Here is a 26,279-nt window from a genome sequence, read left to right on the forward strand (position 1 = left end):
GACAAAGCTTCTCTTGTCATGCAAACCAAGAACAAGACAGAAGGCAAAGCTTCACAAATTCTGTGCATCAGAAGATTCAGTGTAAGAAAGACGGTCCATGAAGTAGTAGCTGTCCTGCAGCAGTAATTAAGCCATATCTATGAGCTACTGAGAAAACAACTGCACTGAGTTACAAGGTGGCATCCCTGTAACAGGGAGAACAGCACTATGAGCAGCATGGCATCAAATATCTTTGTTTCCTTGGGCCTCAGGCTGGAAATGGGCTGCAGACTGAGGGCTGGGGCTGCAGCACACCCTCTTCTGCACCCATCAACACTTCTCTCAACACCCCCTCATGACAGAACAGAAGCAAAATAACTCTTTTCCTGTATATCTCCTGGAGATGGAATCACATCCATGTCCAGTGCTCCTTATGTACATATATCATGGATGTACTGATGTACAGACAACTCGGTAAAGTACTGTAGCAGCTACCTGAAGGCAAAATGTTGCTGCTAAAATACCTTCATTTTAGATCCATTTTGGGTTGAAGGTTATTCACTTATCTGCCAAAACTCAAAACCAGAAAGTCTCAGAACAGTAGAGATACAAGTAGGCAACAGGTACTGAACCCTTTAAGCCACTTTAAGGTTGTGTAATGACAGTTTACCAAGCAACCTCAAGGAGAACGAGCCGATGTTCTTTCTGCTGAATCAGAAAGGATTTTATTCAATCCTTTTCAAGTTTGAATTTTATTTGTTGGGAATTGCCAACGATAAATTTAATTTATTCACATCAAATTTCTGTGGTTAATTGGAAATCTAATCCAGTTACTTCAAGTCCAACAAAAAGATCTTGCTAACAACATATATTTGCTTTTGCCAGTAGTTTTCCTTGACTAAGCTGAGATCTTCTGTGTGGTTTCTTAAGCTTAGCTAAAGCATAACAATTTGGAGTTTTAATGGACAAGACTATGGCACTAGTTTCCATTTCTGGTGGTTCTAAGGAACCATTACTTCAAACCAACAAACTAAAATATGCAACTGCCAGAGCAGCTGCCGCTTGTGCTCTTCTCCAGACTACTAACCCTCCGTAAGAATATCAAGAGCAATGCAGCTCTCAGATTGTCCACCAGCCTGGGGAAACACGTGTTGTTACTTCCTATACTGGTAGGCTGAACCCTTCAACTTTGAAGAGATTGCTTTTAATCCATGCTGCTAGGCGACTGTCTGCATTACTGTTGTTACTGATCTACAGCATGCTTTCTTGATTATAAAGCTAGATATGCCCTATTTTCTGCACATTTCTGATTTAAACAAGCTATGACCATTAACACATAACTGTGAAAATAACCAGTACATCCACCACAGCCTGATTTATCAGCTAGTCTGTGAAACAAAAGAAGTCATAGTAACTCCTCCCTCCCTCCCTTCCCTCTCTCCCTTCCTTCCTTCTTTCCTTCCTTCCTTCCCCTTCCTTCCTCCCCAAGAGCATTAACTACGTCTAACATTCAGCCATTGTGTAAGGCTGGTATCAGCTAAGATTTTGCAAGTGACACTTTCCTATTTCAAATCTCAAAACTTTGGCAGAAGCTGGGTGAAGAAATATGACCACTTTGTAATCTGCAATATAAATAAGGGAGCAAATATAATGGCTCTGAAGCATCACCAGTAACATCAGTGCCAGAGACAACACCTCTGCCTCTTCTCCCTTGAATAAAGCAAGAGACAATTCCATTTCCACCTCCTCCTTTAAAAACTCAGTCTGCACAGACTTGGTTTCAAATCAAAAACAAGTATGGAAAATAATGAGAGGGATATTTAATGGTCTCATTTTCCTAAGTTTAATGTCTTCCAAGGATGCGTGATCTACAGTGTGTTTAAGAAATTTGATGTATTTCCAAGAATATATATATATATATATATACATATAATGTTTTGAGGGGATGGGTTCCCCAGGCTTTCGTTTAGCATGACTTCTCCGAGACAGAAAGACATAAACTTCCCCAAGCATAACCTTGCCTGTAGTATTCCTATAAACCAGTCTGGAAAAATGGAAGAAGAGGAGTAGCCCCATGACCTTTTGTACTTTCAGTCTTCTAGACAATCTAAGAGCATGTAATTATCTGTTGATAGGTACATATTTATCATCTGCTTTTACCTTCAAAAACCTGGAGGAGGACTTGTATGTGCTACCACAGAAAAGACAGTCCTGATTGCCATTATTATTAGTAAATTTAAACATTCAACAAAGAATGAATGTTTGCAAGGTTGCATATAGGTAAGAGTTAAAAATTTCAGACTGGAACTCTTACTGCACCCAAACCATACCCAGCTACTCCATTCCCCATCTAATTCTTTCCTTTTGAAAACACACAAAATAATTAAATAGAAACCTGTTTATAAGCATTCCTAATATATCACTCTTCCTTTCTGGGTGTTTTAATCTCAAACAGGGACTCAGCATAAAGAGTTCTTAGCACGCTGCCTCCTAAAGCCTACATATAACAGATTTTATTTTAAACCTGTAACTCTGAACTCAAACTAATAAGGAAGTTCAATAAGTCTTCCCTGTGATATTTAAAGATTCAATCATTATCTCAGAAATGAACTTCCTGACCGGATGTTCAAGATAATACGTTACAATGAAAACACTATATTACATTAAAACAAAAAACCTAGATCGAATAACAATGAAGGGTTTCTGACTCTGGTCTCTCCCTGCTTTTAGAGCAGATGTGTTTTCTTGATGACCTCAACAAAGGTCTTCATGGACTGCTGGGTGTGCTTAGGAGAAGCGTTACACGACAGATCGCTCAGGTGGCATTTACACATGTTGGCTACAGCTAAGATAGGCCCAGGTCCATCTTAGCTCCCTTCTGGGACTGTGAGAGGGGATGTGCACGTGCTTCATCTGTAGCATGTGGAATATGCCAAGTCATCCAGCCAGTTCCCCAAAATTTATGTCGTCTTCTATAAGTCACTGTCCCTGTTGACTCTTCATGCCTAAGTTGATGATGAATGTAAGCCTGAAGACTAACACGTTATACAAGTCACGTGGGCTGGATAGGGGATGGATTTCTTCCCTGTAGAAGGATTTAGAGTTCTTATGCTATTGATACTTTTACATGCAGCAGGTAAACGTGCCTTTAAATGATGGCGCCTGATACACCTTTCTGGCATTGGTCATGCCTGAAGTCCAGCTGTCAGCTGCCAGCAGACATTTCAGCCTAAACATGCTCAGAACTTCGCAAGACACAACACTTCAGAAAACCTGAACTGTTTCAAACTGACTCCATTTACAAGCTGAAATGGATTAACAGGATACATAACTTTTCTTCTTGGAAGCCGCAGAGAATTTCTTATTCCACAATATCCAGATTCCAAGCTTTTGAAGAAGTTCAATCTGAAGCTGTACTCAAACTGCCTTTCCATCTATTACAACAATTCAAAGAAACACACAGACCAAAGGTACATCTGACAATCCTAAACTTAGTGCATACTGAGCAGTTTCCTTAATATCTTTCCAAGTCCTGTCTGCTGGCAGGCTTTCCCAAGGAAAGGAAAATTTTTTATTGACTTATATTTGATACTAACCATATTAACATTTTTCTTGACAAGAGAGAGCATTTTAGCATGTCTGGAAAGTCTATTTTGAATTGTGGAAAATGTGGTTTCCCAGTCCATCGCTGCCTTGCACGTGGATTCACAATGCCAATAACCAACAACTATAGTCTCTTTCCTCGTGAGAAAAGCAAATTGAGCAGCGTGGAAAGGAGCATTCCAAAGAGAGGACAGCATTGGACATACTAAGGGATAACTCACATTTTATCAGCCTCTGTGTAACTGCATCTCTGTAAAGTAGTATGGAAATGAGCCCAGAAAGGAAATGTTACTACACCATGAAATGGTAATGTAGGAGGGCAAGGAGAGTACTCCCTCACACTTCATTTGTATATTGTTCTTCTACCCCAGATATATAATCTCTTAAGCCAAATATGTGTTTCACTTCAGAAATGTCCAGCGACGCAACCAGAGTGAGGGAAAGAGACCTGACACACAGGACGGCTCACTTCATTGGAATAAATAAAACTGACGTTTGTTCTTTTTATGTTAGATAATCCTTATCCCTCTGAAGTCAGAGAGATTATATGCAACACATATTTAATACAAATTATATATGTATACTTCCCTCTGCTGTAAGCAGAGAAAGAACTCAATGCATGCATTTGCTCAAATTTTGCAGTATTGTCATCACTGAGGATTACTGGAAAGCAGTGTATACCGGAAAAACAGAAATAGAAAAGTGCTAGTGTACAGTACAGTGCATTTCTTGCCCACAAGACAGCTTTCTTCCCAGCTGCCCCCCAGCGCGGTGAGGAGGGCTGCTCCTGCTGCTGCAGGCGATGCAATCTGGCAACCAGAGCTGGTTGCTGGTCTTGGGAATCCTCCTCCTTTCCAGGTTGGCCTAGGCAGGTAGGTATGCCATCAAATGGCTAAGGGAGTAATTTTTATGATTTGTAGCATACAGACCAGGGAAGGGTGTGGTTTTAAAGGCATTTGGCTTTCTTTTGCTACAGCTTATCTGGCTGCCACTAAACGAGTGATTTGTGAAGTTAGTCACTGACTTAATACAGGAATAAATACATTGCAGATCTTCTATATTTACCAGAAGGAGAAATGTTTTATCTTAAGGAAGGTCTGGTCTAAACTGCTTGGCAAGTAGGAACAGAACACATCCAAAAAAGGTCAGATATACTTGTGGAATGTCAGTTGTTTAACTTAAATAACGATAATAACGATACCACGCTTATCTCCACAGTAAGCTCAATCATCCAGTATGAAGTATTTCTTTCCTCCCTCCAAATTCCATGCTCATGGCTGCTCAGTGGACACACACACACACACCCGCTCACACTCCTAGACCCCATGAGCCGCTGGTCAGTCCCAGGAGGGACCAAAGCAGCCTGCAGATGTGCAACAGAAACTGTCGCAGCTGCGGGAATTCTTTCACACCCCTGCTTTATGTCAAAGGAAAAATCCTGCACAGTGACATATTTTTCATGTATCACTCTAAAAAAACTACCTCATCACAAATGAGGAGAACTTTTAGGCTGTTTTCTGTGCACAAATTGCTTAAACAAAGCCTCATGCTGCCGGGGGAAAAACAGGCAAGTACAAAACAAGAGCTTCAGATACAAAGCTGGAAGCGAAGACTTAGTACTTGTGACAAATAGCTTCCAGACAGCACCCAGTCAGCAGTTCAAATGCTATTCCAAGTTAAAGGAAACAGTCACAAAACTCTTCAATGTCTGTAACAAGAAAACAAGTACGAAAAAGAAGAAATGCAGCACAGGCAGAGAGCACTGCACAGTTCCCTTAGCCACAGAAAAACAGCAAAGCAAAGAGCAAACTTAGGAGGGTAAAGCACACTCCTGGAGCTTCCAGCTTCAGCGTTCACTGCCTGACTGCTGGGTTAGTGGAGGAAAAATGTTCTGGTGAGATCTGTGAGTACATGTTTCTTACCAGCTATTAAAATGATTGGTTTAAATAAAAAATAAAACAAAAACATTAAATCATAAGAAACTTGAATTACTCACCGTCCTGTTGTGCCAAAATAACTGAGGGTTGAAACACGGCAAGAATGAGCAAACTTACTTTTTGCACAAAGCTCATCATGTCTAAATATTAGACATGAGACTCTCTGTGCAAAAAGAAAAATGGGGGGGAAAGAAAAATCTATTCAAATTAGCAACATCGGTTGTTCCCTGCCCTTCCAGCACCGGGCCATGTACAGAACTCAGCCACAAGCATTCCCCAGCTTTGGCCTTAAATAGGAAAAAAATTGGCTTACTTTACTTTTCCACCCCCTTTACTGAAATTTGAGAAGACGACCCATCCCCTAACACTAAATGAATGATTAATATTTCTTTTGGCTTTACAGAAGAATAAAGTCAACTAAACAAGATACACAGCACATCTGGAGCTTTTGTGCGTGCCTGAAGTTCATGCTGAGCCTATACACACGCAGTTAGTGCACGCTGTGTGTGAGATGTATGGATGCGAGAAAAGGAATCCAGCCATAACCTCCCTGGGGCAAAGCATTTTTCATGCAAATTAGCAGTCACTGGGTACAGCCCAAACAGAATTTTTAATTCTTCGTGTGCCCCATTTGAAATGAAAGGTGAGCACCTTAGGTGACCCCACAAACTGAGAAATCTCAGCTATGCATACCTAGGTATTTTTGCTGAGGAGCCATCGGAGTTAGTGGAGGGGGGGGGGGGGGAGTGGTTAAAAACTGCAACACTTCTGTTGCGGTGCTCTTCTCACATCAGGATTTAGTGTGACATTGGGAGAAAAGTCACATTATAAGAAGTAATTTAAAAAAATTATTATTCAGAGGCACTGATTTCTCAAACTAATACTTTTCAAATAATTCAGCTTTATGATATTATTATTGCATTTGGAAGGAATGCAGAACAAACACCATCTTTGTCTTTACTGTCTGCTCCTCAAACAGGAGGGCATAGCTGAAAATAAATCTACTGTTTTTTATTAGCCTCATTTCTTTCTTTATTCCATGTAACACTTCACTGAGAACAAGGAGGATCAGAACATAGAAAGCTACTTCCCAAATCAGATGCCTTAAGCAAACTTTATTACAAATGTAGATTTGTTCAGAATGTAGCTTTAATTAAAAGTTTGGGGAACTCCACAATAAATGCAGAAAGCAATGTCAGTGTGCACCTCTGATAAATCAGCAATCAAATTAATTACTATTCTCAGTTAATTTACTCCAGCTGGTTAACTGCAGGAGTGCTCACTCATTTACTCTTAAGTATTGCTAAGATTACAATTAGGGAACTGTCTCTTGTCAGTCAAAATGCATTTATGCATTATATCCCAAGATCCCAAAAATCCAAATTCCAAAAATGGATTAATGTTTCTGTATGCATAAAAAAATCCAACAAAGCATCTTTTAATCTGATAGGCATTGGGCCTTACTTCATAACCTATTTATCTGAAATAAATTTGCACTTTAATGGAGAAGTTCTCTTCTTCCTGGGTCACTTAGGGCAAGGCAGACAGAAACAAGTATGAAGAAGTCTTAACTTAATGCCACTTTTGACATGTGCAAAGGGTCTCTTCCGTGTTTACACACTCATAAGGCATGAATGGCTTCATGTATTCCAAAAGTATTACGCACAGCTTTTTTTTTTTAAAAATGAATTAAGTACTCTCAAATTGTCCACTGTATCTGTGTTAGGATGGCAGGGTTATTTTAGATAGCTTTAGTTTTTCATATGCAGTATCCTGCTACATAATAGGTTAGGTTATTTGGCTTATAAATTTCAGCTAGCTGCAATAAACAAACAGGTAACCACCTGTTCTTGAGCTACCCTGGCTGGGAAGTTAAAACGCTTCTAATCTTTATGCGTATGCCTGTAAGCTACAAACTTTCTCTTCTTTTGAAGTTATGCTCAGGACGCAACTCAGAACCACAGTATCTACTAATAACTGGACTGATTTGTTTGGTGCCCTTCAATGGAGATGTATAACAGGACCAGCCCAAAGGAACATCTTCTGATTGCTTTTCTGCATGGGTTAGCAGAACTTTTATTCAGTGACTGAAGTGACTATCTGTGAAACTGCTTGCTGTAGTTCCCTGCCTCTGCATTCAAAATGGCTTGTATCTTTGTGGAATATGGTATAAAAAATGGGTCAACTGTACATGGCCAAGGGTACAGACTAAAGTATTAAATCAAAACTTTTTAAGTGCAAACTTGAATCCAGGCTCAAAATGCTTTGTATTTGCCCATCTCTATGAGGTTAATTGAACCTAGACATTGGATTCAAACCATTCTCAGCTATGCAATGATAGTTAAACTGAATTAACTATTTATCAAAATTGTACTCAGATCAGTTTTCTACTGGCACTTTGTTTCTCTGTATTAACCCTTACATGTTTGTCAGAGTAATTATTCAATGTACATGGAATTTCATGATTATTACATGGTAAGTGTTCACACTGAAATAGCCAAAGAAAAATGCAAGAAGTTTGACCGTGGTCTTTGACTTAAAGGCACTTTCATATAGAATTCTATGAATTCTTCTGCCCATTTGACAATATCAAATATTTCCTTACAGTTCCTGAGTTTATCCTTTTAAAAGATTGAGGGCAACCTGGATTGTTCACTTTCTACAATAAATTACACTCCAACCAGACTGTGAAGCCATATTTCTCATGACATGCTATTTCCAGTAGGCACTGTGGAACCAATCTTCATGCTTCAATTCGTACAGAAATAATTATGAGGTTTCCGAATAGAAAAATAACCAGTATCATTTGATGATTACACCCCATAAAGAAACAAAATTACCCATGGGCACTAGCCTCCTTGAGCTCCAAAAGTGTTACCTTTGCTGTGTCTCATCAATGAATGGCAATGATCAGCTTTGCTGGAGTTTCTCATTAATGCTAGCTTCACATAACAATGGGTGTAGACTCCATTTTATACTACTACTGTAAAACTATGATGCAATTGCCTTTAATTACCATGAATCAATTCCTTCTTATAGGACATTCACAATTCTGTTTGATTTTAAGTACCTGGACAGTGCTACAGCTTGCCTTGAGTACTCATGGGCATTTGCTGAGCAGAGGCCTCCATTTCACATCCTCTTTGCAGGAGAAAAAACCCAGTTATCTTGATTTTTGAGTCTTGCAGGCAGTGTAGGAGTATTTAGTGGGCAGTTCTCTTCATCGGGAATGTAATGTCTCAGCATCTGGATTAAACTGGAAAAAAGTATTCATATTGTAATCAGAACATTCACATTTAGAGAGAATCTGGAACACTTATTTGCTATTGAAGATATTTTCTCTTTACTGTGGATAACATGGAAGACACGTCAATCCAAGCACTTAATCTGAACAGTCAGTCTTCAATTTTTGACACCAGAATTATCACTATGTCAGAAACAAGAAATTTGGTTTTGTTCAGAGAAGACTTTAATGACAGTAGAGAATTGTGGAATTGAAAAAGGGGTACATGACTTTAAAGAAGTAAGAAGCTGAAAATAGAGCAAATGATGATCAAAGGCAAAAGCAAGCAAAAATGAAAATTATACTTTGTTTAGGGAAGTTTCCTCAAACACCACATCACCAAAGTCTGGGTTAAGGTCTTCAAAGTTTCCTTCATGGACTATTATTTTCCTTGGATTGTACTTTTAGTGAACAAATACACACTGCTAAGATACATCTATTACACAGTTTTCTCTTCCAGGTCATCCTTTAGAAACAGTTGATCTATATGAAAAGCTGTACATAAAACCACAAAACAAACAACCAACCTCCTAGCACTTTAAGCCCCTCCTCTTTATCAAGTGAGGATGTACCAAGCTGTAGCCCAATACGTAGTACGAATTTAATTATTTTTCTTTATGCCCTAGAAGTAATGCAAACTACAGACAAAGCACTGATTACTTATAGAACAATCACAGGAATTAAGGTAGTCTCCCATCTTTCCATTTCACTGGAATTATTTCCAAAGACAACGGGAAATATGCTTTTGAGATGAGCCTCTTCTTCACATTCTTTTGCTTTTAGCTTTGCACAGCTTCAACTCTTTTCAAAAATTAAAATTCTTTTTTTGCAGAAGTCCTCTGCAGATTAAATAAAATCCTTCTTCTGAGTCATGTTGGGAACTAACTGTCTTACAGCACAGCTGTAAAGGCTCTTAAAGTAGAGCCAACATTATGACTGCACTAGGGTGAAGCAGACAGCACCCACAGCATTTTCTCTTCACAGCAGGAGGAATGCGAGCCAAATGAGTTTAATGACCTTTGGGTGTACCGAATGCTGGGAATTCAAGATCTGTGGCCAGGGCGTGGTTTTTGTACTGAACACACACCTACTTTTGTCGCCAATGATGAAATCTGTTAATTTAGAACACTGGTGCATTGCCTTGGAGAAGATGCTCCTCCTTTTCACTGAGGTGTCAGACTTACTTTGCAAGGAATCCTTTCTATTCATCTCTAATTCAGATTTCCACTGTACAATTGAAAAAAAATAGACATTTGCTTTTTAAAAGAAATAGCGTAATTCCACCCACTTAAGAAAATACTTAGTAGGATTTCTGGGTAAGACTTCTGCACTCTATATATTATAGCTGTTAGATGAGCACCAAAAGTACAGAAAAACAGCAGAAAGTATATAAACAACTTAAAATAAATTTGATTGTGAGTTGATGAGCTATATTTGATTTTACATGACTGCCGAAATTCTGTTCTCCTATATCTTCAAGTCTGTCAAGAGAGCAGCTTGAGATCACACTAGCATACACAGGAGGTAATCCCTACAGCACAGAATCTGTGCAGAAAGCAGGGGTGCACCAGGTAAGCCCAACTGTGTTGTTGGCTCTGCTGCCTCAACTCAAAGCTCTGCAGTTCCAGGCAGTACACAGAGTTCCCAACAGCACTCAAGTGTGCTGCACTTCAGCTGGTTCACATGGAACCTCAGAACAGAAAGGTTCCAGATTTTAGGTTTCAGGACTAGCAATCCTGCACACTTTATGAAGTTTTTTGGGATTTTTTTTTTTTGCATCTTCTAAACAAAAAAAGAACAACTGTAATACACAGGCAGGAATTACTTATTTCAAATTACTGTTCCACATTTTTCAGTTCTCTGATTTATTGTTTTTCTAATGAGGGAATAAATATTCTTGTTTGAGTTTACTAAAGAGTAACAGAAGGCTATCCGCACTCATATGACTCATCTTTTGGAAAAAAAAGAAGAAAAGAATACAGGACTAAGTGTTTTAACTCTTGATCTGTTTGGAATTAACACGACTCAAAGCAGAAGAAATTAGCGAGGAAAAACTTTTTTTAGAAAAATCTATTCAAAATGAAGGAAAATGAAGACACGAGTAGGTCAAAGAGAATGCAGCAATACAAGATTCTTCTGCGAGTAATGAAATCCTGGTCTTCAAAATGAAAAAAGTAAAAAAGAAAAAAAAAAGATTAAAAACAAAAAATGAAATTCTGGTCTTCAAGATCAGCACTGGACTAGTTTTCCCTGAGTGGCTGCTAGAGATGGGTATGATGTTCTCTTCTGGACCAGAAGTGCTCCACGTGTCAAAAGAGCACATGGGTTTCCTAGAACAGAGAGGCAGCGCTCAGCTGCTTCTCTGAGCGGAGTGGAAGATGACCAGCCCTGCTGCTGCTGGGTGGCCTGAAAGCTGGCTCCTCACATCTGTTCTATGGGATCTCTTCTGATCCTTGACCTCGTTACATGCATTCCTCTCTTATTAACTCTAATGTATTCTCATAGAGCCCATGATGCGTCTGCTATCAGAAAGTGGCAAAAGTTAGGAATTAAGTTGTGCATTGTCATGCACAGAAGAACTCCTATACTATTGATCTGAACCTCTTTTATCATTAAGCTCTCTATTGGCTGGCAGGTTTTTGTCTTAATATCATAGAATAGAAAGCCCTATATTTTATACTCAGACATATAAAAAGTAGAAACATATCAATATTGATAGCAACTCTTCAGACAAGCGTGGGAACATTTTTTTTTTTTAGAAAATCTGGGTAAAAAGATGCCACAAAACCACCCCTCCATAATAACAACAAAGCTGTCTGCTAACAAGCTTAAGTAGTTAGAAATAATCAAGAAAACAATAAAAATACCACACAAGCATTCTTCTCCTTCCTTATGAACTCTGTAGCACAAATCGTAATAACAGTGGTGTGATTCCAGCAAACACTGAATTCCATCTTTTTTGTACTACTTTTTTGTACTCCTTTTGCCTCAGCCTATCCAAATTTCCAGCCTGCCTGTAAGCACATCCTCATCGCCTGACTGTAATGTAACTTTATGTAACTGTAATGACTTTCCATGCACAGTGAGGAATTATGTTTACACAGGCATCTATATGTTCTTAAGACATATACTTTTCTATCTCCACTATTGCCCCAAAGACCCATATAGTGGGTCTTACAGTGTGAAAACTATGCATATTGTAAATTTTGTAAATTTAATGCATTTACAAAATCTGTATTTCTTAAGTGTTTGCCATTGCTATATTTTCCAACAGCAGCAATAGAACCCTATTTATACTGCCTTGACCCAGGCCTGGGTTGCTATCAGGCAGTCCTGTTACCCTTGTGACAAGAAAAGTATTTTTCCCCAGACAAGCTACCACATAAAATGTAAATTTACTGCCTGCCCAAAAACCTGTATTTTAACTACTCTGTGAATACAATAATTGATACGCTCATTCAACACCCATTTACTCACTGTGTCTTAAGTAAGAAGTTTCCTGTCCAAAATAAGAAATTTTCTAAAATATTCCAAAATAAGAATTTTTTCTGTATTCTTTCCTAACAATTACGTGTCATGGAAAAGTAGAAATAAATATCATACAAAAAAATAAACATTACTAGTAGAACAACGTAGTATTTTTGAGGTGAAAAATCTTCTTACTCCAAGATATAAAATGGGTTCTTCTCAACAGATCATTTTACACACACATCGGGAAACTCAAAAACTCCCATAGATTATATCAATGTTACAAAGTATGGAACATTTCTTCTCAAATGGCAGAGCACTGAATACACTGATAAGGCTGTATTGAAAAACAAGTCTGTAAGCTAGCAATGTAATTACAGAAGCCATTTTGAGAGTAAAGAAATAGAGTATGCCTTGAAACAAAAATATACCTAATCCCACCTTCCCAACCCTCAGCTGACCTCCCCATCCTCAAAAGGATGTTTCACTAACCTCCTGATAGAGATCAGTTAAGTTCCAGGATCCACAATACTTAATTAATCTTGCTTACAGAAAATTAAAAGAAGTAGGAGCAGAAAAAATCTCTTGATGGATGCCACCAAGATATAGTGGTGTTTAGATTAGAGATCAGGTCTGGGTCACTCTTCTCTGACGATAAACAGATATTGATTTTTGAAGTTTCTGTGTCTTGAGTCAACTTTGTAGATACTGCAGGAGAGAAGAAAAAGAAATTCCTCATTTGGGAATATTCAAATCTCCCTCTCCAGAGGGAGCATCTCCTTGGCATGCAAAGAGTGCTGATCCCCAGCCATTCTCCTCTTGTCTTCCCTTGTTCCCCTGGTTGTCCTTGTTCCCAAAGCCATTCCAAGCACACAGCTGTCTGGAATTTATGAAACAAATGGACACGTACAAAGGACTAAAAATCTGACCTGCTGTTAGGAAAATCTAGGGTTTTTTGCACAACAGAGAATTAAGTTTGTTTCCATTCCCAGCACTTCTGGTCCTGTTTTTAATTTAGAAATTGCACTTCCTAATTTATAAAGGTCAGGAGGTCAGTGTTGTTATTGTACTATCTTTCCCATAAGCTGTCCTACTGTGCCTCTTTATGTCTTGTCACTGTGAACAAAAGCACTGCATGCTGTTATGTTTTCCAGCTCTCAAGATCACCCATGACCACTAACCACTGCTCAGAAAAAGGAAAAAATATTGTCTTTTGGGAGCTTAATGAAATTTCAGAGTGAAGAATAGTTTCAGGTGCCATCTCTAGATCTCTGAGAATTTATGAGGTGTCATGTTTGCATTATGGCAAACTGTAACATGAAGAAAACAGAACCATTTCTAAAAATATAAAACGATGATACAAGAAGAAACATAGAATAATAGAATGACTCAGATTGGAAGTAACTTCAAAGATCATCAAATTCCAAGCCCACTGCCACAGTCAAGGTTGCCAATCGCTAGATCGAGGGCTATATCAGGTTGCCCAGGGCCCCATCCAACCTGGTTTTGAACACTTCTACCGATGTGCATCCACAATCCACATCCTTCTCTGAACAGCTTATTTCAGCACCTCACCGCCCTCTCAGTGAAAAACTTCCCCCTGACATCTAATCTAAATCTTCCTTCAGCTTAAAACTCCTCCCTTGTCCTATCACTGTCTACCTTTTAAAAAGTTGATTTCTCTCCTGTTTACAATCTCCCTTTAAATACTGGAAAGCCATAATGAGGCCTCCCTGCTGCTGTCTCTTCCACAACACTGAACAAGCCCAGCTCATTCAGCCTGCCTTCATATGAGAGCTGCACCAGCCCTCTCACCATTTTAATGGCCCTCCTCTGGATCCTCTTCAAAAACTCTACATCTTTCTTCAACTGGGGGCCACAGACCTAGGTACGGTACTCCAGATGGGGCCTCACAAGGGCAAAGATGGACAATCTCCACCCTGCACTTTCTGACCTCCTCTCTTCTGATGCAGCCCAGGATGCCATTAACTTTCCGGGCTGCAAGTGCACGCTGCCGGCTCATGCTAAAGTTTTGATCCACGAAGACTCCTAAATCCTTCTCAGCACGGCTACTCTCAAGGAGTTCTCTAAGTCTGTATACAGATCTGGGATCATCTTGACCTAAGTTCAAAACCTTGCACTTGTCTTTGTTGAACCTCATTAGGTTCACACGGCCCACCTTTCAAGTTTACCAAGGTCTCTCTGAATGGCATACTTCCCTTCTGCTGTACCAACTGCACCACTCAGCTTGGTGTCATTAATCCTGGTACTGAACTAGTTCTGTTTTTACTGAATAAGAATATGTGAAGATTGCCACACATTTCAATTTTGATCCTCATCAGCCAAATGCCTTTTACTGTTATTTCTTAGAAACATCACTGGCGTTCTGTCAAATTCATATCTTTGGAACCACAGATGTAACACCACCAAGTGAAAAAGTAAATCTTTTCAAAGTATTATCCTGCTTATTCATTTATCTTCTACCGATGTTTAAATAGCGCAGATCACCACACACAGGCCACCTGCATTTTTGGTTGGACTTCTGATGAGAACACATTTCTTGAATACAGAGTAGAAAACACTACTGAGGAAACTTGCAGTTAACATTATTGTAAGAACAGATAGCACCTCTAAAAATTTGCATGAGTGCAATTGACAAACAGCTGTCCTGATGGTGATACCTATGTTTTAAGCTAAATCAGGCATTGAAATATAAAATCTATCAAAAAACTAAGAGTTTTGACGATACAGACAGTAATGCTTACAGACACTAATTTTTTTTTTTGGTCCATGAATGCTCTTAGAGCAATTTTTCCATTTTCATGACTTCAGGTCACTTGCCAAAGGGAGACAAAAAATAAAGGAACTTGCCTGGTGGTTTCTGGCTGGTGGCTGCTTGATTTTTTTTTAGCTAGGATGACTTCAGGATGATTCTTTAGAGTTGTCTCCTGCAGATAATGCATGCAGATATGCCTGAGTGCAACGATTTCAGAGAACACCATACAAACTGAGAACACCAGAGGTTATTCATCAGGAAGAAAACATTGACAGAAATATTTGTTCTATGCAACGAAACAGAATAAAAGATCATTTCACTTTCAGCAGCCTCACAGCTTTCTCTTGCACACCCCTCAGAATGCACAGTGAGTCCAGCACTGGGAGTGATGTCGGACCTGCCAAGGGTTATGGTACAGATGCACCTTGAAAGCTTGATGGAAAACATGAAAAGGTAAATTTACTGTGCATTGCAACAAGCTGCCACATGATACCACTGCAGTAAGACCTTTGAATTATTTTGTAATTAAAATCAAGTGGTTAATTAAATTAAATGGTGTGTTATTGCATTACTTCATTTTGTTATTATGCTGATGAAGATAGATCACAACAAAGTTTAGAAACTTCTGTTAGGATATATATTGACTACTCTCAATGTTAGATCTGCCCCACCTTTTCATGCTGGCAGCTGTCCATGGAACGAGAACCCAACTCCAGAATACTGCATAGGTCATGCACCTTGACAGAGCCAACTGCCAGCGCGCACACTGTCAAGAAATGTCAAGAAAACTGAAGTTTCCTGATAAATTTGGAAGGAATTAAGAACAGCTAGCTACACAGCACGGTCTAAAAGCTTGGTGCCTGAGGATGGTATCATTAAAATATTTTGAATAACAGTATTTCTCATATAAAATAAGATCTCACAAAATTTGTAGCAGTAAAGCCTTCGCATACCTGCCTCTCTGTGCAGGTAACGTTATATCAATAAAACAATAGTTATCATAGTAGATTGGTTTGTGCTGAGGTAGCTACCAAAACCCCAGAGAACTTACCATCTAGAGAAACAGCAAGCTATATAAAGCTTGCTCTATAAAGCATGGTCTGAACGTGACTTTGCAAATCTAGGGCTGTAGTGCACTTGAATTCTTCAACACACTCTCCACAGGCTCATGAGGAAGAATAGCATGAGCAAGCATACTTAGCTATACCCTGTAGTACAGTGTGTGTGTGTATATCAACCAAAAACTTTCAGCATCATCATTTTAGAGATTTAAGGATTTTTGAACTCTAGTTTATAGTAGCTTTGTAACGACAACCAACAGGCAGCATTCCAATTGATATGTCATATTCTTTTTTACTAAATGTGAACAAAATGCCACATAGGTAGAAGAACATCTTATCAAACATATCCAACAAAGCAGCTCTGGGCAGGGAGGCAAGTAGTATTATCCTTTAAAAAAAAAATAAAAAAAATATAAAAAAAAAATCAACAAAACTAACAACATCTTCTCAAAGTTAGAATGAGGGAACTTATCAGAGTTTTTCTCCAAAACCTTACAGAAATTCTGTTTTCAATTAAGAGCAGTTGGGAAAACTCACCTTTCAGTATCTTCAGCAGCACTTCAACATTCACAAGATGTTTTAAACATGGTACTTGTGAAAGTACACGAGAAGTGTAGACTGCAGTTTCCATTAGGCAAAAAGTGAAAAATAATTCAAACCATAAAAATCCAGAAATTTTGTACTTGAGTAACTTTTGATGCTATCAACTTAATGACGTGAACCAGTTTTCTTAGTGAATTTGCTAATTTAGAAGACAATGAGGAAGCTAGTTTTAATCTACTTGGTGTAGAGGTAATAACCTCTCTAAAGAGAAAGACAGCTATAGGCCTTTTTAGAAACACTGCATCTGACTGAACTTCTGTTGAAGGCTGAGCTAGTAATAGGTTTCAAAATGAAAGGAAATTTTGAAGACATTCTTCTTAGAGTAAAATAGTGGAACACCAAAATACATAGACACTCAGGCAAATGTTACCCAACCTTACAGTAGATAAGAGTTATATTTTCACGTATATCACGGTCTTTTTAGTTAACTGATTCATGGAAAGAAACTGTAAGTAAACAAGAACATTGTCCTATTTTCTATTTCTGTGAGAAATAGCACATGAACAAAATAATATTCTCTCTTCAGAATTATTCTTAGCACTTTGCTATGGCAAATGTCACAGAATAGAGAAGATGAGAAGACATTTTGTTCCGCAATCACTAAGTGCAGTATATTATTTTCAATAACGCATAAAACACATAAGCTAAACCCCGGAATGTGTCAAACGCAGTTTAAACACCACAGCCCAAGCACGTCAGCACAAAGAGAATTACCATGTACTTACCACTGAAGCAGTTCAGGCTTCCCGAAAATTACACGTACTGTATCTAAGGTGGATTAGTCTCCTTGGGAATGCAGGCAAACGCCCTCCAAGACAGTGCACTGCTAAGAAAAAAAAGAAAAAAAAAAAAAAGAGAGAAAAGATTAAAAAATGACTTCTAGATAACATTAAGAGATAGGGAGGCAGAAGAAGGACTCCTATACACACTGTGTTACTTCTAGCAGTAAGCATCTGTGGCCAACTACCAACATTTGGAAGGAATGCATGCCTGCCTGCTGTATGTATTCACCACATTTTCTGTTCCGAGGCTTCTTACTCTTTCAACAAAGGACCCCACTTCGTATCAATCAGGTTGCAGAAATAGAAAAACCCCAGCACCAAAGCTTTACTTAAGCTGCTCAGAGCTGTGCCACCTGAAGAATGTTTTGACAAATTAATAAAAGAAGCTTAAGATATCTGAAGAAAATCAATACAAGGATTGACCAGGGTTTTGTGGTAGAGCACGCTCTGGAATGAGCTCATCTTGCAACATAAAGCAGTTAATGGGCCTTTAACCTTTGCAGTTCGGTGCATTCAGAAATTTAGGGTTATTCTGAACTTATAAATCAAGTGTCTTTTCTAACTCCGTTCCAATAGTACATAAATAATTAGTTTTCTTAATGAAAAGTACAGTAACACGTTATCTGCAATCTCAGGAAACTAAAATCATTTAATGATATTAGGAGGTTTTTTTTGACAGATTTCTTCTCCTGAACTGTCTCGAAATATCTGAAAACTTTAAAGTTCCACCCTGTTTACCCTAATGACACAAAGCAACATTTTCAAAAAAATGGTTCTTAGAGGTTTATTAAAAGATCTCTGTATATAACATATTTTAAAATAATACATTTCTACAAATTTTATAATAAATTGGCCTTGATTTTCAAAGGTTTGGCCTTGTGTCATGAGATGACTGCTTCGGATAGCGTATTTGGATGTCTGAGTTATTTTCACAGTTGTTAGTTATTCCCCAATTCTCTGTGTACTTTGGGAAGCAGAGGGCCTGATAGAGCCATAGTTATTCAGCTGAGACTTTAAAAAGCAAAAGAGCCACTCACAAAACAATCAGCCAGTTTCTTCAGAAATTCTTCTTCAGCAGAAGAACAGAGATATGGATCTGTCTGCTGACCATCTATCATCTCACATAAAGAAACTTCTGGCTATTTTTCTGTGTCTGATTTTCCTGAATGACACAATGACATATGCTTATTTAAATGCTACTTTAATAGATATCAGTATCTATCTATCGACATATATATATATATATCTCTATGTATATATCGACGTATATATATCTCTCTCTCTATATGCAACATTTCTTCATGAATGTACAAGGAGTAGAAATAATGTGCACAGACACAGGGATTGTTCTAAACACCCGGGTAAACTGGAATTTCTGATGCTGGCTATGAATTTTGAACTGTTCATTCCTTGTAAGGAGCTGCAGACATTGCACTCACTGATTTCCTGTTTAATGTCTGGGACAGCAGTAATTTGGAGAAACTTCTACATTATGCAATAGGTGGACATAAGTTTATTACAAAATATTAAGTTAATGTCTTGATTAATTACAGAGTGCCTAACTACAGTAAGACTGAGAAGGTTAGAAATTGGCATCAGTGTTGAAATCCTTTGCCTTCTCTGCTTTGAAAATCCTTCTGACCCTCAGAACGTGCAAAGCAGGGCACTAATTATCAAGGGGAGTGTTTGCAAAAGCTGTTGCGCATTTCTCAGGAATGTTTGGATTGCAGTTCCTTTATCCAATCCCCATCTGCCTTTTCCATTCAAGGCTGACTTTTACATCTCTGCCCTCTTCACTATCTTTTTCATTTCTCTCAACACTGGTCTTATTCTGTATTTTCTTTTCAAATAACTCAAAAATGTAATTGATTGTTTTTATGAAAATACCATTACTGTGCCATTTCCTGCAGTACTTTCAATAAAAAATATCCCTCATATTTTCAAATCAGAAAAATTCTAACTATAATTGTCCAAGCTTTCTTAGCCAACTTAAAAAAAAAAAACAAAAAACCACAAGGAACTAGGTATCTATATTGCATGCAATTATAGTTTTTGCCTATACACAGAGATAAGTATGAATTTGCTTACTCTGCTTAAAAACTCATTATAAAACCCGTACTAGTATCCAGACATAATAACAGTCCTCAGATTTTGGTTTCCTATTTAATCACTTTGGCCTACCCTAATAAACTGATAATAGAATTTTTGTCAAGATCATATTTTTTCACAAAACGTTTCACTGTTTTTTTTTTTACACAATTATACAGTGTTAATTATCAAATGTCCTTCAAGTACCCTTATCTAATTTACTGTAAACTAATTTCCAGGCTTTTTATTCTGTTTTGTTCCTGTTAGCTTCTGTGAAATTTATCAAAAGGGCTATTTTTACAATCAACTTCTGTCATTCTACAGAAGATTCCACTAGCACAACTCTCCATAGAAGTTAACGTCAGAGAGGTAGAGAAGTTCTACAAAATCTCACATAAACAATAAAACATTTCTTCTTTTTATGGAAAAAGCAAAAATATTTTCTTCACCTCCTTAATAGTCCCATATTTTGTTATTGTACACAACACTGCCTTTGCTTTCTGAATACACATCCACCAACAGAATTTAAATCTACTAAATGTGCAAGGACCATCAAATCCCCAGGGCAGTCAGTAAAATTGTAGATCTCATCAAAATAAACCACAAACTTTATAAAGTCCCATGGAAATTGATATATATATATATATACGGAAAATTTGCTGTGAATTAAGTTGGGAAGTCTTGTCTGGAAGACAATTTGAATCCTGAGTGTTCTGTTCATCTGATACTGAGGCTTGTATGTTTACTTTGTATCGGACCGTGTTTACAATGGGTTTCTGGATGTCAGATAGCAGTAAGATCTGTGAAAGTCTGGGAAAAAATGAACAATTGCCTTCTTATTTCTAGAAAAACCCTACAATGTCAGTAACTTTCTATATTCTAATGACAACTAAATGAATGCTATTAAAAATGTGAGGCAAACAAACTTCAGATGTTTTAGCTGCTGAACAAACTAAATCAGTTCAGAGTGAATAAGTAATTTTTTAATAGGTTATTAACACTCCTGTCCATTTACTCAGAGCCTGAAAAAATAAATGGCTAGAATTTGTAGTCGGATGTCATAGATCTATGTCTTATCACAAATATGTAAATAGCACATTTTTGTTATTATAACCAATATTTAGATATCAAATTTGAAGACTACTTTGTTCTTGATTCAGTGGCTTGACATGAACTAATATCTCTCACTTTCTGGGTAAATGTTCTTCAAAGCCAACAAGAGATTCTGATGGAATCCCTCCACCACTACTGCTCTTGCACACAAGGACACTGTCCTCTTTCAGGGACAATTCTCTGATTCCATAAAGCAATCAGGTCAGCCTAGAAAATAGCATGAAGAGAGCTTTTGAGAAACTGAATTCAAAATGTAGCTGTTTGAGGAAACAATTTAAGTTGCACACATGCAATTACTTCTCTCCTTTAACTATAATTTTTGTATAAACATTTTTATCATTTGATGAACAGAAACAAATAGAAACTGTTCAATTCCAAAGCTCTGCTTTACATAAAAACATGTATATGTTAGAACTTTTTTTTTTTTTCCTCCAAGGCATTTACAGCAAACAAAAAGAACTGAAATAGAACATATGAGATATCAATAGTTAGCAACTTATGTCCTTAGACAACTTAGGCAACTACTCTGGCAGATAAGCTCCAGTAAACAGCAAAGCTCCAGAGGTCTTACGTCCTGAGTCTTGAAGCAAGAAAAGGTTGTTTGGAATCCCCAAACAAAGGTAGTGAACAGTTACAAAGAGAACTAAGCTAGATTTAGTGGGAAATTTGAAAAAGCAGACCCTGGAGCTCCATGCAGATGTTAGTTATATCAGAGCATTTGTGTTTCTTCACATCACAGTTTATAGCTTTGTGAGCATAGTAATAGAAACCTTGGATCCACATGAGTACAACTAACTAGAAAAGGATGTCTGACTACTGAGAATCCTTAATTCCAAAAGAATTGTGAGTAGCCGAGCAAGCTACCAGTTGCATAAGAGCACTTAAAGCACTCCTCTTCTGAGCAATTCTAACTACCACGTACCTTTTTGCACTGACAAAAAGTTTGCCAGAGACTGCTTCTATGACAGAATATCATCGAGATTCCACCTATTATAACAACCCAACTGTAAATCTATGAAAATCCAAAAAGCACCAAACTTTGTGCATGAAAAGAAATAAATTAGGTTTGAGCCAGTGCGAGAGACAACCTGCAGTCTCATTACTACATCCTTACAACTTCTGAAAGACCAGAGCTTTTATTAAGTCAGTAAAGGCAAAGCTGTACTGAAAAGAACAGGGAGAACTTCATGTTTTTCAACAGTTTAAATTGTTAATCATAAAATCGTTAATTTTACCCCTTTCCTTGTTCTACTTCTTAGAGAGTGAACTCTGGAAGCCCAGATGCAAACAGATTAAATGAACAATTGAAGAATAGCTACAAACATATTTTATTTAGTTTCAATGTAATTTTATGAAAAAAATATTGTTTGTGGCCTTGGTTTGAAAGAAGAAAATCCAAAAGCTTTCAGCCTTTGCTTGCTAAGGCTAACAAGATGCATAGAGTCTGCAAACGAAAGGTCCACAGGTTGTTGTTTTTTTTTCTGAATTGATAATGCCTGCTTCTCTTTGTAAAACTAAAATGCCATTGTCCCAAGAAGGACAAGTGCACGATCATGTATAGGCAGATAGATAAACAAGATAACCTAAGAAGTCCTTGGCGCTTCCAGTCTTCAAGATGCATGATTAGTCTTTTTACTAAAATGCTAACTGAAGATGACTTTATTTGGAAAATTATCCATTTTGATAAGAGGAATGATTCTCAATGCAGGATTATGAACTGCTGACACCATATCCGATGGAATTCAGAGCAGTAAGCAATTTCCACAGGCATACCAGGCCGGAGAGCCACTGTCACTACAGCCCTTAGCAAACCTCCTATTTCCTTCCTGTATGCCAGGGATGGAACAATAGTTTACAGTACATCAATTTTTTCAGTACTAAATTTTGTGTTACATTTTGTAACGGTTCACTTTGTAATGGATATAAATACAATACTATCCTTTCCTACTTCTGTTAGAAATGCATACTTTTAGGATACTATTGCAGTGATAAGTGAAGACCAGTCAAAACAATCTTTTACTAATGACCAATTCTATTAACATATTTATTTCTGTGCATCTTCCTTGTAATGTACCAAGAAAATGCAAAATAAAAAGTCATAAGACTTTACAATGATTCGTGGACTTCCTATAATTTGGAGTGTGAAATCAAATAAAATGATTTGCATTTAGCAGCTTAACCATTTTACTGCTGTTCTTGAACTACTCTGTGGCTCTGACCCATGTCTCCACTCTGGATGCTACTGTTGATGTTTTCACAGCCCGGTTTGGGATCCACCTACTTAATTATTTTCAGGTCCTATTACATGATAGATGTTGTATATCCATTATTCTTTGGAAAAAAATGTGCCTACTTGAAGACAGGGAAATTGGTCAATGTTTGCTGTTGATGCTGTTCACACCAAAGAACTGATGCAGAAATCTTTCTTAAAGATAAAAATCTTTTCTCCATAATGTCTGAGTAGTCCTAATCACCACCATGTGAATACAGAAGCTGCTCAACAATTAAAATTGGCTTGTCTGACAGATAACTCAGTGCAAAGAGGAAATACTGCACTTGGGTGAAAGCAAAGACTGAGCAGAAAACAAAAAACAGTTTTACAGCGTACAGTTCACAGATCAGTTTTCCAGTGCCCTAAATAATACTTTTTAGCTAAATATGCTCTAATTCAGTCAAACTGTGCCACGTTTCCCTGAAGATTCCCTGCCTGCTTAAGTACATTTGAGCATCTTAAAACATTTCTTAAAAGATTTCTAAAAGATGATGATTCGGAAAGTCTCAAAGTAATAGGATTATGTTACCAACACATCTTACAAACACGAACAATTAAATTAAAGCTGCCCTTGATGAATTTAACACAACATGATGCAGACTTTTTTAGCCCACGTTTTCTTTAGGGATGTGAGACGCTACGTAAGGGAAAATATATTGCCTGATAGTGTGGGTAGCATTAGATTCCACACTGAACTTTTTGTCAAGTTCTGTGTAATAGAAGCAAAAACAAAACAAAACAAAACCAAACACAGTACTTTGCTTTGGTAGACCGTATTGCTCCTTGAATTGGTGTTTCTTTCTTCTCAAAAAATATAAGGAAGTCCAAGGAATAAAGCATTCAAAGCCAGGCTGGATGTGGCTCTGGGCAGACTGGTCTACTGGTTGGTGACCCCGCACATAGCAGGGGGGTGGAAACGTAGGAATGGAATGTTGTTTCTGCATTAGATATTCAAAAGGGGGAACTGATCTGAAGAAGCAGAGCACAATGTATTTTCTAACTTGACCTTAGAAATGGTTGATGTGAAAAAGTAGAAATACCATATATGTTAGTAGCATATTTTAGAAATATAGTTGCTGAATTATGTGATTAATTCTTGCTCGCAAAACTGCAATAGTTTTTAAACGTTCCAAATAGTACAGGTATAGCAATATGGACTAGAAAGCATATTGTAGAGTTATTCTGTTTGGATAAGAGACCTCAGCAAAAAAAAAAAAAAGAAAAAAAAGACTTACACACCAAAGAAGCCAGGGCCTCTACACAAGGCTGGATTGCCTCTCTCTATGGGTAGGTTAGGATGCAACAAGCAGGCATAAAGATACTCCCCTCTATCCTCCTTCCAAGCTTATCTCTATGCAAGGACAAGCAGACGTCCAGAAACAATGACCGAGTGTTGAACGAGCAAATGTGAGAAGTTAACTAATTAATGATATGTGCTTACCCAGCAAAAATTTATGTTTATCCAGTATTCGTATATTTAGTTGAGCACCAGGAAGATTGTGAACCTCAAATACTCAGCCAATGAGGAATCAGGGGAGAAAGAGATAAGCAGAGTAATAGAGCATAGAAGATGTAAGCTGTTTTCTGTGTGCTCTCCTGCTTGCAGGAGGCCCTCCAATTGCAATTGTGAATGAAATCTGCTTTATCAAAGATACCGTCCTGATAAACTATGTGGATATTTCCAACAGAATCTAAATGATCATTATGGTCCTTTTCAACCCAGGCCATTCTATGAGTCTATAATTTTGGTAAATGTATGTTTAATGTCAGCGATAATTTCAGTAAACATTTATGATCAGTAATCTAAGTAAGAGCTGTTTATAAAATACATACAGGAGCACACTTCAAGAGAAGTAAAGAATCAAGAATTAAACTAAATAAATTAAAAAAAGAAAACAAACATTATTACACTGTTACTTAAAATTCCAAAGACCCTTAATGAAGTAAAAAGTCATGAACTAATCCGAGGGCAATTTAGTAGAGCATTAAACAGAAAACAACAGAATACAAGAGGAGATCCCTTGACTGACTTCTGATACTGACTCCAAGCAGCAGTATATTAAGTTTGGTTTGGGAGCAGATTAAAGCAATTTTTAAACCAGAGGTAATGTTGAAATGACAGCCTGATGGTGGAAGAAGAGAATATAGAAACAGAGTGGAATAATACATTATAGAAAACGCTTGCCCTTAAAAAATAGCTGTTGTCACAACTTTATGTAAACAGCTAGTTCTAAGGCCACTGTCAGTCTCAAAATAGAAATGAATCCTATTTTTAAACTGTAGATGTGAAATAATGCACAAAAACAGATGATCTAGTGTCAACTCCTCAGGCAGATCAGATAGAAAGCAAAAACGTGATCATCAATTGGTAGGGAAACAGAACTGTGAAGAAGAGCATGGTGTGTTATTTACACCTAAGCATCAGGAACAATCTTTTAAATACCCTGGTCGTGGCTATGTCACTGGTAACTGTGATGTACACAAAGCTTTATGAAACCTATCGACTTAGTGTATGCCCTGTTTCTGCAGTCACAGATATCTGGTTACTGCTTTTGTATGCTCTACAGTATATAACTCATTTCCTTCATTTCCCCACATTTCCCTCAGAGTATTCAGTAAAACAATCTGCCGTAATAAGACTTTAATTTAAAGATCTCAATAACAAGAGTTCTATTGCTATGCTTCAGACACACATTCAAAATCTTGAATGTTTTTTCTTATAACCTCTGTTTTACATTATTTTTTAACAGTTCCATTGAGTCTGGGGATTTCCCAAGGAATATATTCACATTTCTATATGTAAATGAAACATAAATGCCAAATACCTAGGATTTACAAGAGAAATCATTCAATTCATATGTATTTCTAGCCACATATGACTAACATAGACAAGAATTCTTAGTCTGGCCTTATTTTGTAAAGAAGCAAACACAACAGAAAATCTAGGTCACCAATTAGAAAAAAACTGTCACTTTTCTAGGTAAAATGACTTCCTAATTATCTATTGCCAAACATCCATCTCATGTTAAGAGACACTTCTGGGGCTTTACTGGTGAGCTGTGATTTAGCAACAAATTAACTACCCCATGCTACATGTTCTTTACCTCACTTAATGTGTTACAAGGTCAGAAACATTATATTTCACTTAACTCTTTCCCTTAAATGATGAAACGTGGTATATTATGGATTTTTCTCCAAATCCCACATACAATGCTTAGCACACAAACATTTTCCTTTACTGGATCAGACAAATGCCACCTTCAGCCCCATGTGCTGCTCTGAGCAGTGACCAACAGCAGATCCCTCAAGAAGAA

The 26,279-nt window shown here is 37.6% G+C and overlaps 1 protein-coding gene and 1 long non-coding RNA gene across 5 annotated transcripts in view; both read right to left on the reverse strand.

The window, feature by feature from the left end:
• Positions 1–5,799, reverse strand: part of COL3A1 (collagen type III alpha 1 chain) — a 52,058-nt gene extending 46,259 nt beyond the window's left edge. The window contains exon 1 of the mRNA XM_042874438.1: positions 5,579–5,799. Coding sequence (XP_042730372.1) covers positions 5,579–5,657 — 79 coding nt within the window. The 5' untranslated portion in view covers positions 5,658–5,799. The remainder of the gene's footprint in view (positions 1–5,578) is intronic.
• A 9,342-nt stretch (positions 5,800–15,141) lies between these two features.
• The window catches only part of LOC122181942, a 128,744-nt gene continuing 117,606 nt past the window's right edge, over positions 15,142–26,279 (reverse strand). For all 4 annotated transcript variants that reach the window (XR_006179628.1, XR_006179627.1, XR_006179630.1 and 1 more), the window contains 3 exons: positions 17,436–17,536; positions 15,718–15,812; positions 15,142–15,218 (listed from right to left, as the gene is read on the reverse strand). This is a non-coding gene — a long non-coding RNA (uncharacterized LOC122181942). The remainder of the gene's footprint in view (positions 15,219–15,717; positions 15,813–17,435; positions 17,537–26,279) is intronic.

The sequence above is a fragment of the Lagopus leucura genome, unplaced genomic scaffold (genome assembly GCF_019238085.1).
Source record: "Lagopus leucura isolate 7727_CA_CO unplaced genomic scaffold, USGS_WTPT01 Super-Scaffold_100012, whole genome shotgun sequence".
Classification (NCBI taxonomy): Eukaryota; Metazoa; Chordata; class Aves; order Galliformes; family Phasianidae; genus Lagopus; species Lagopus leucura.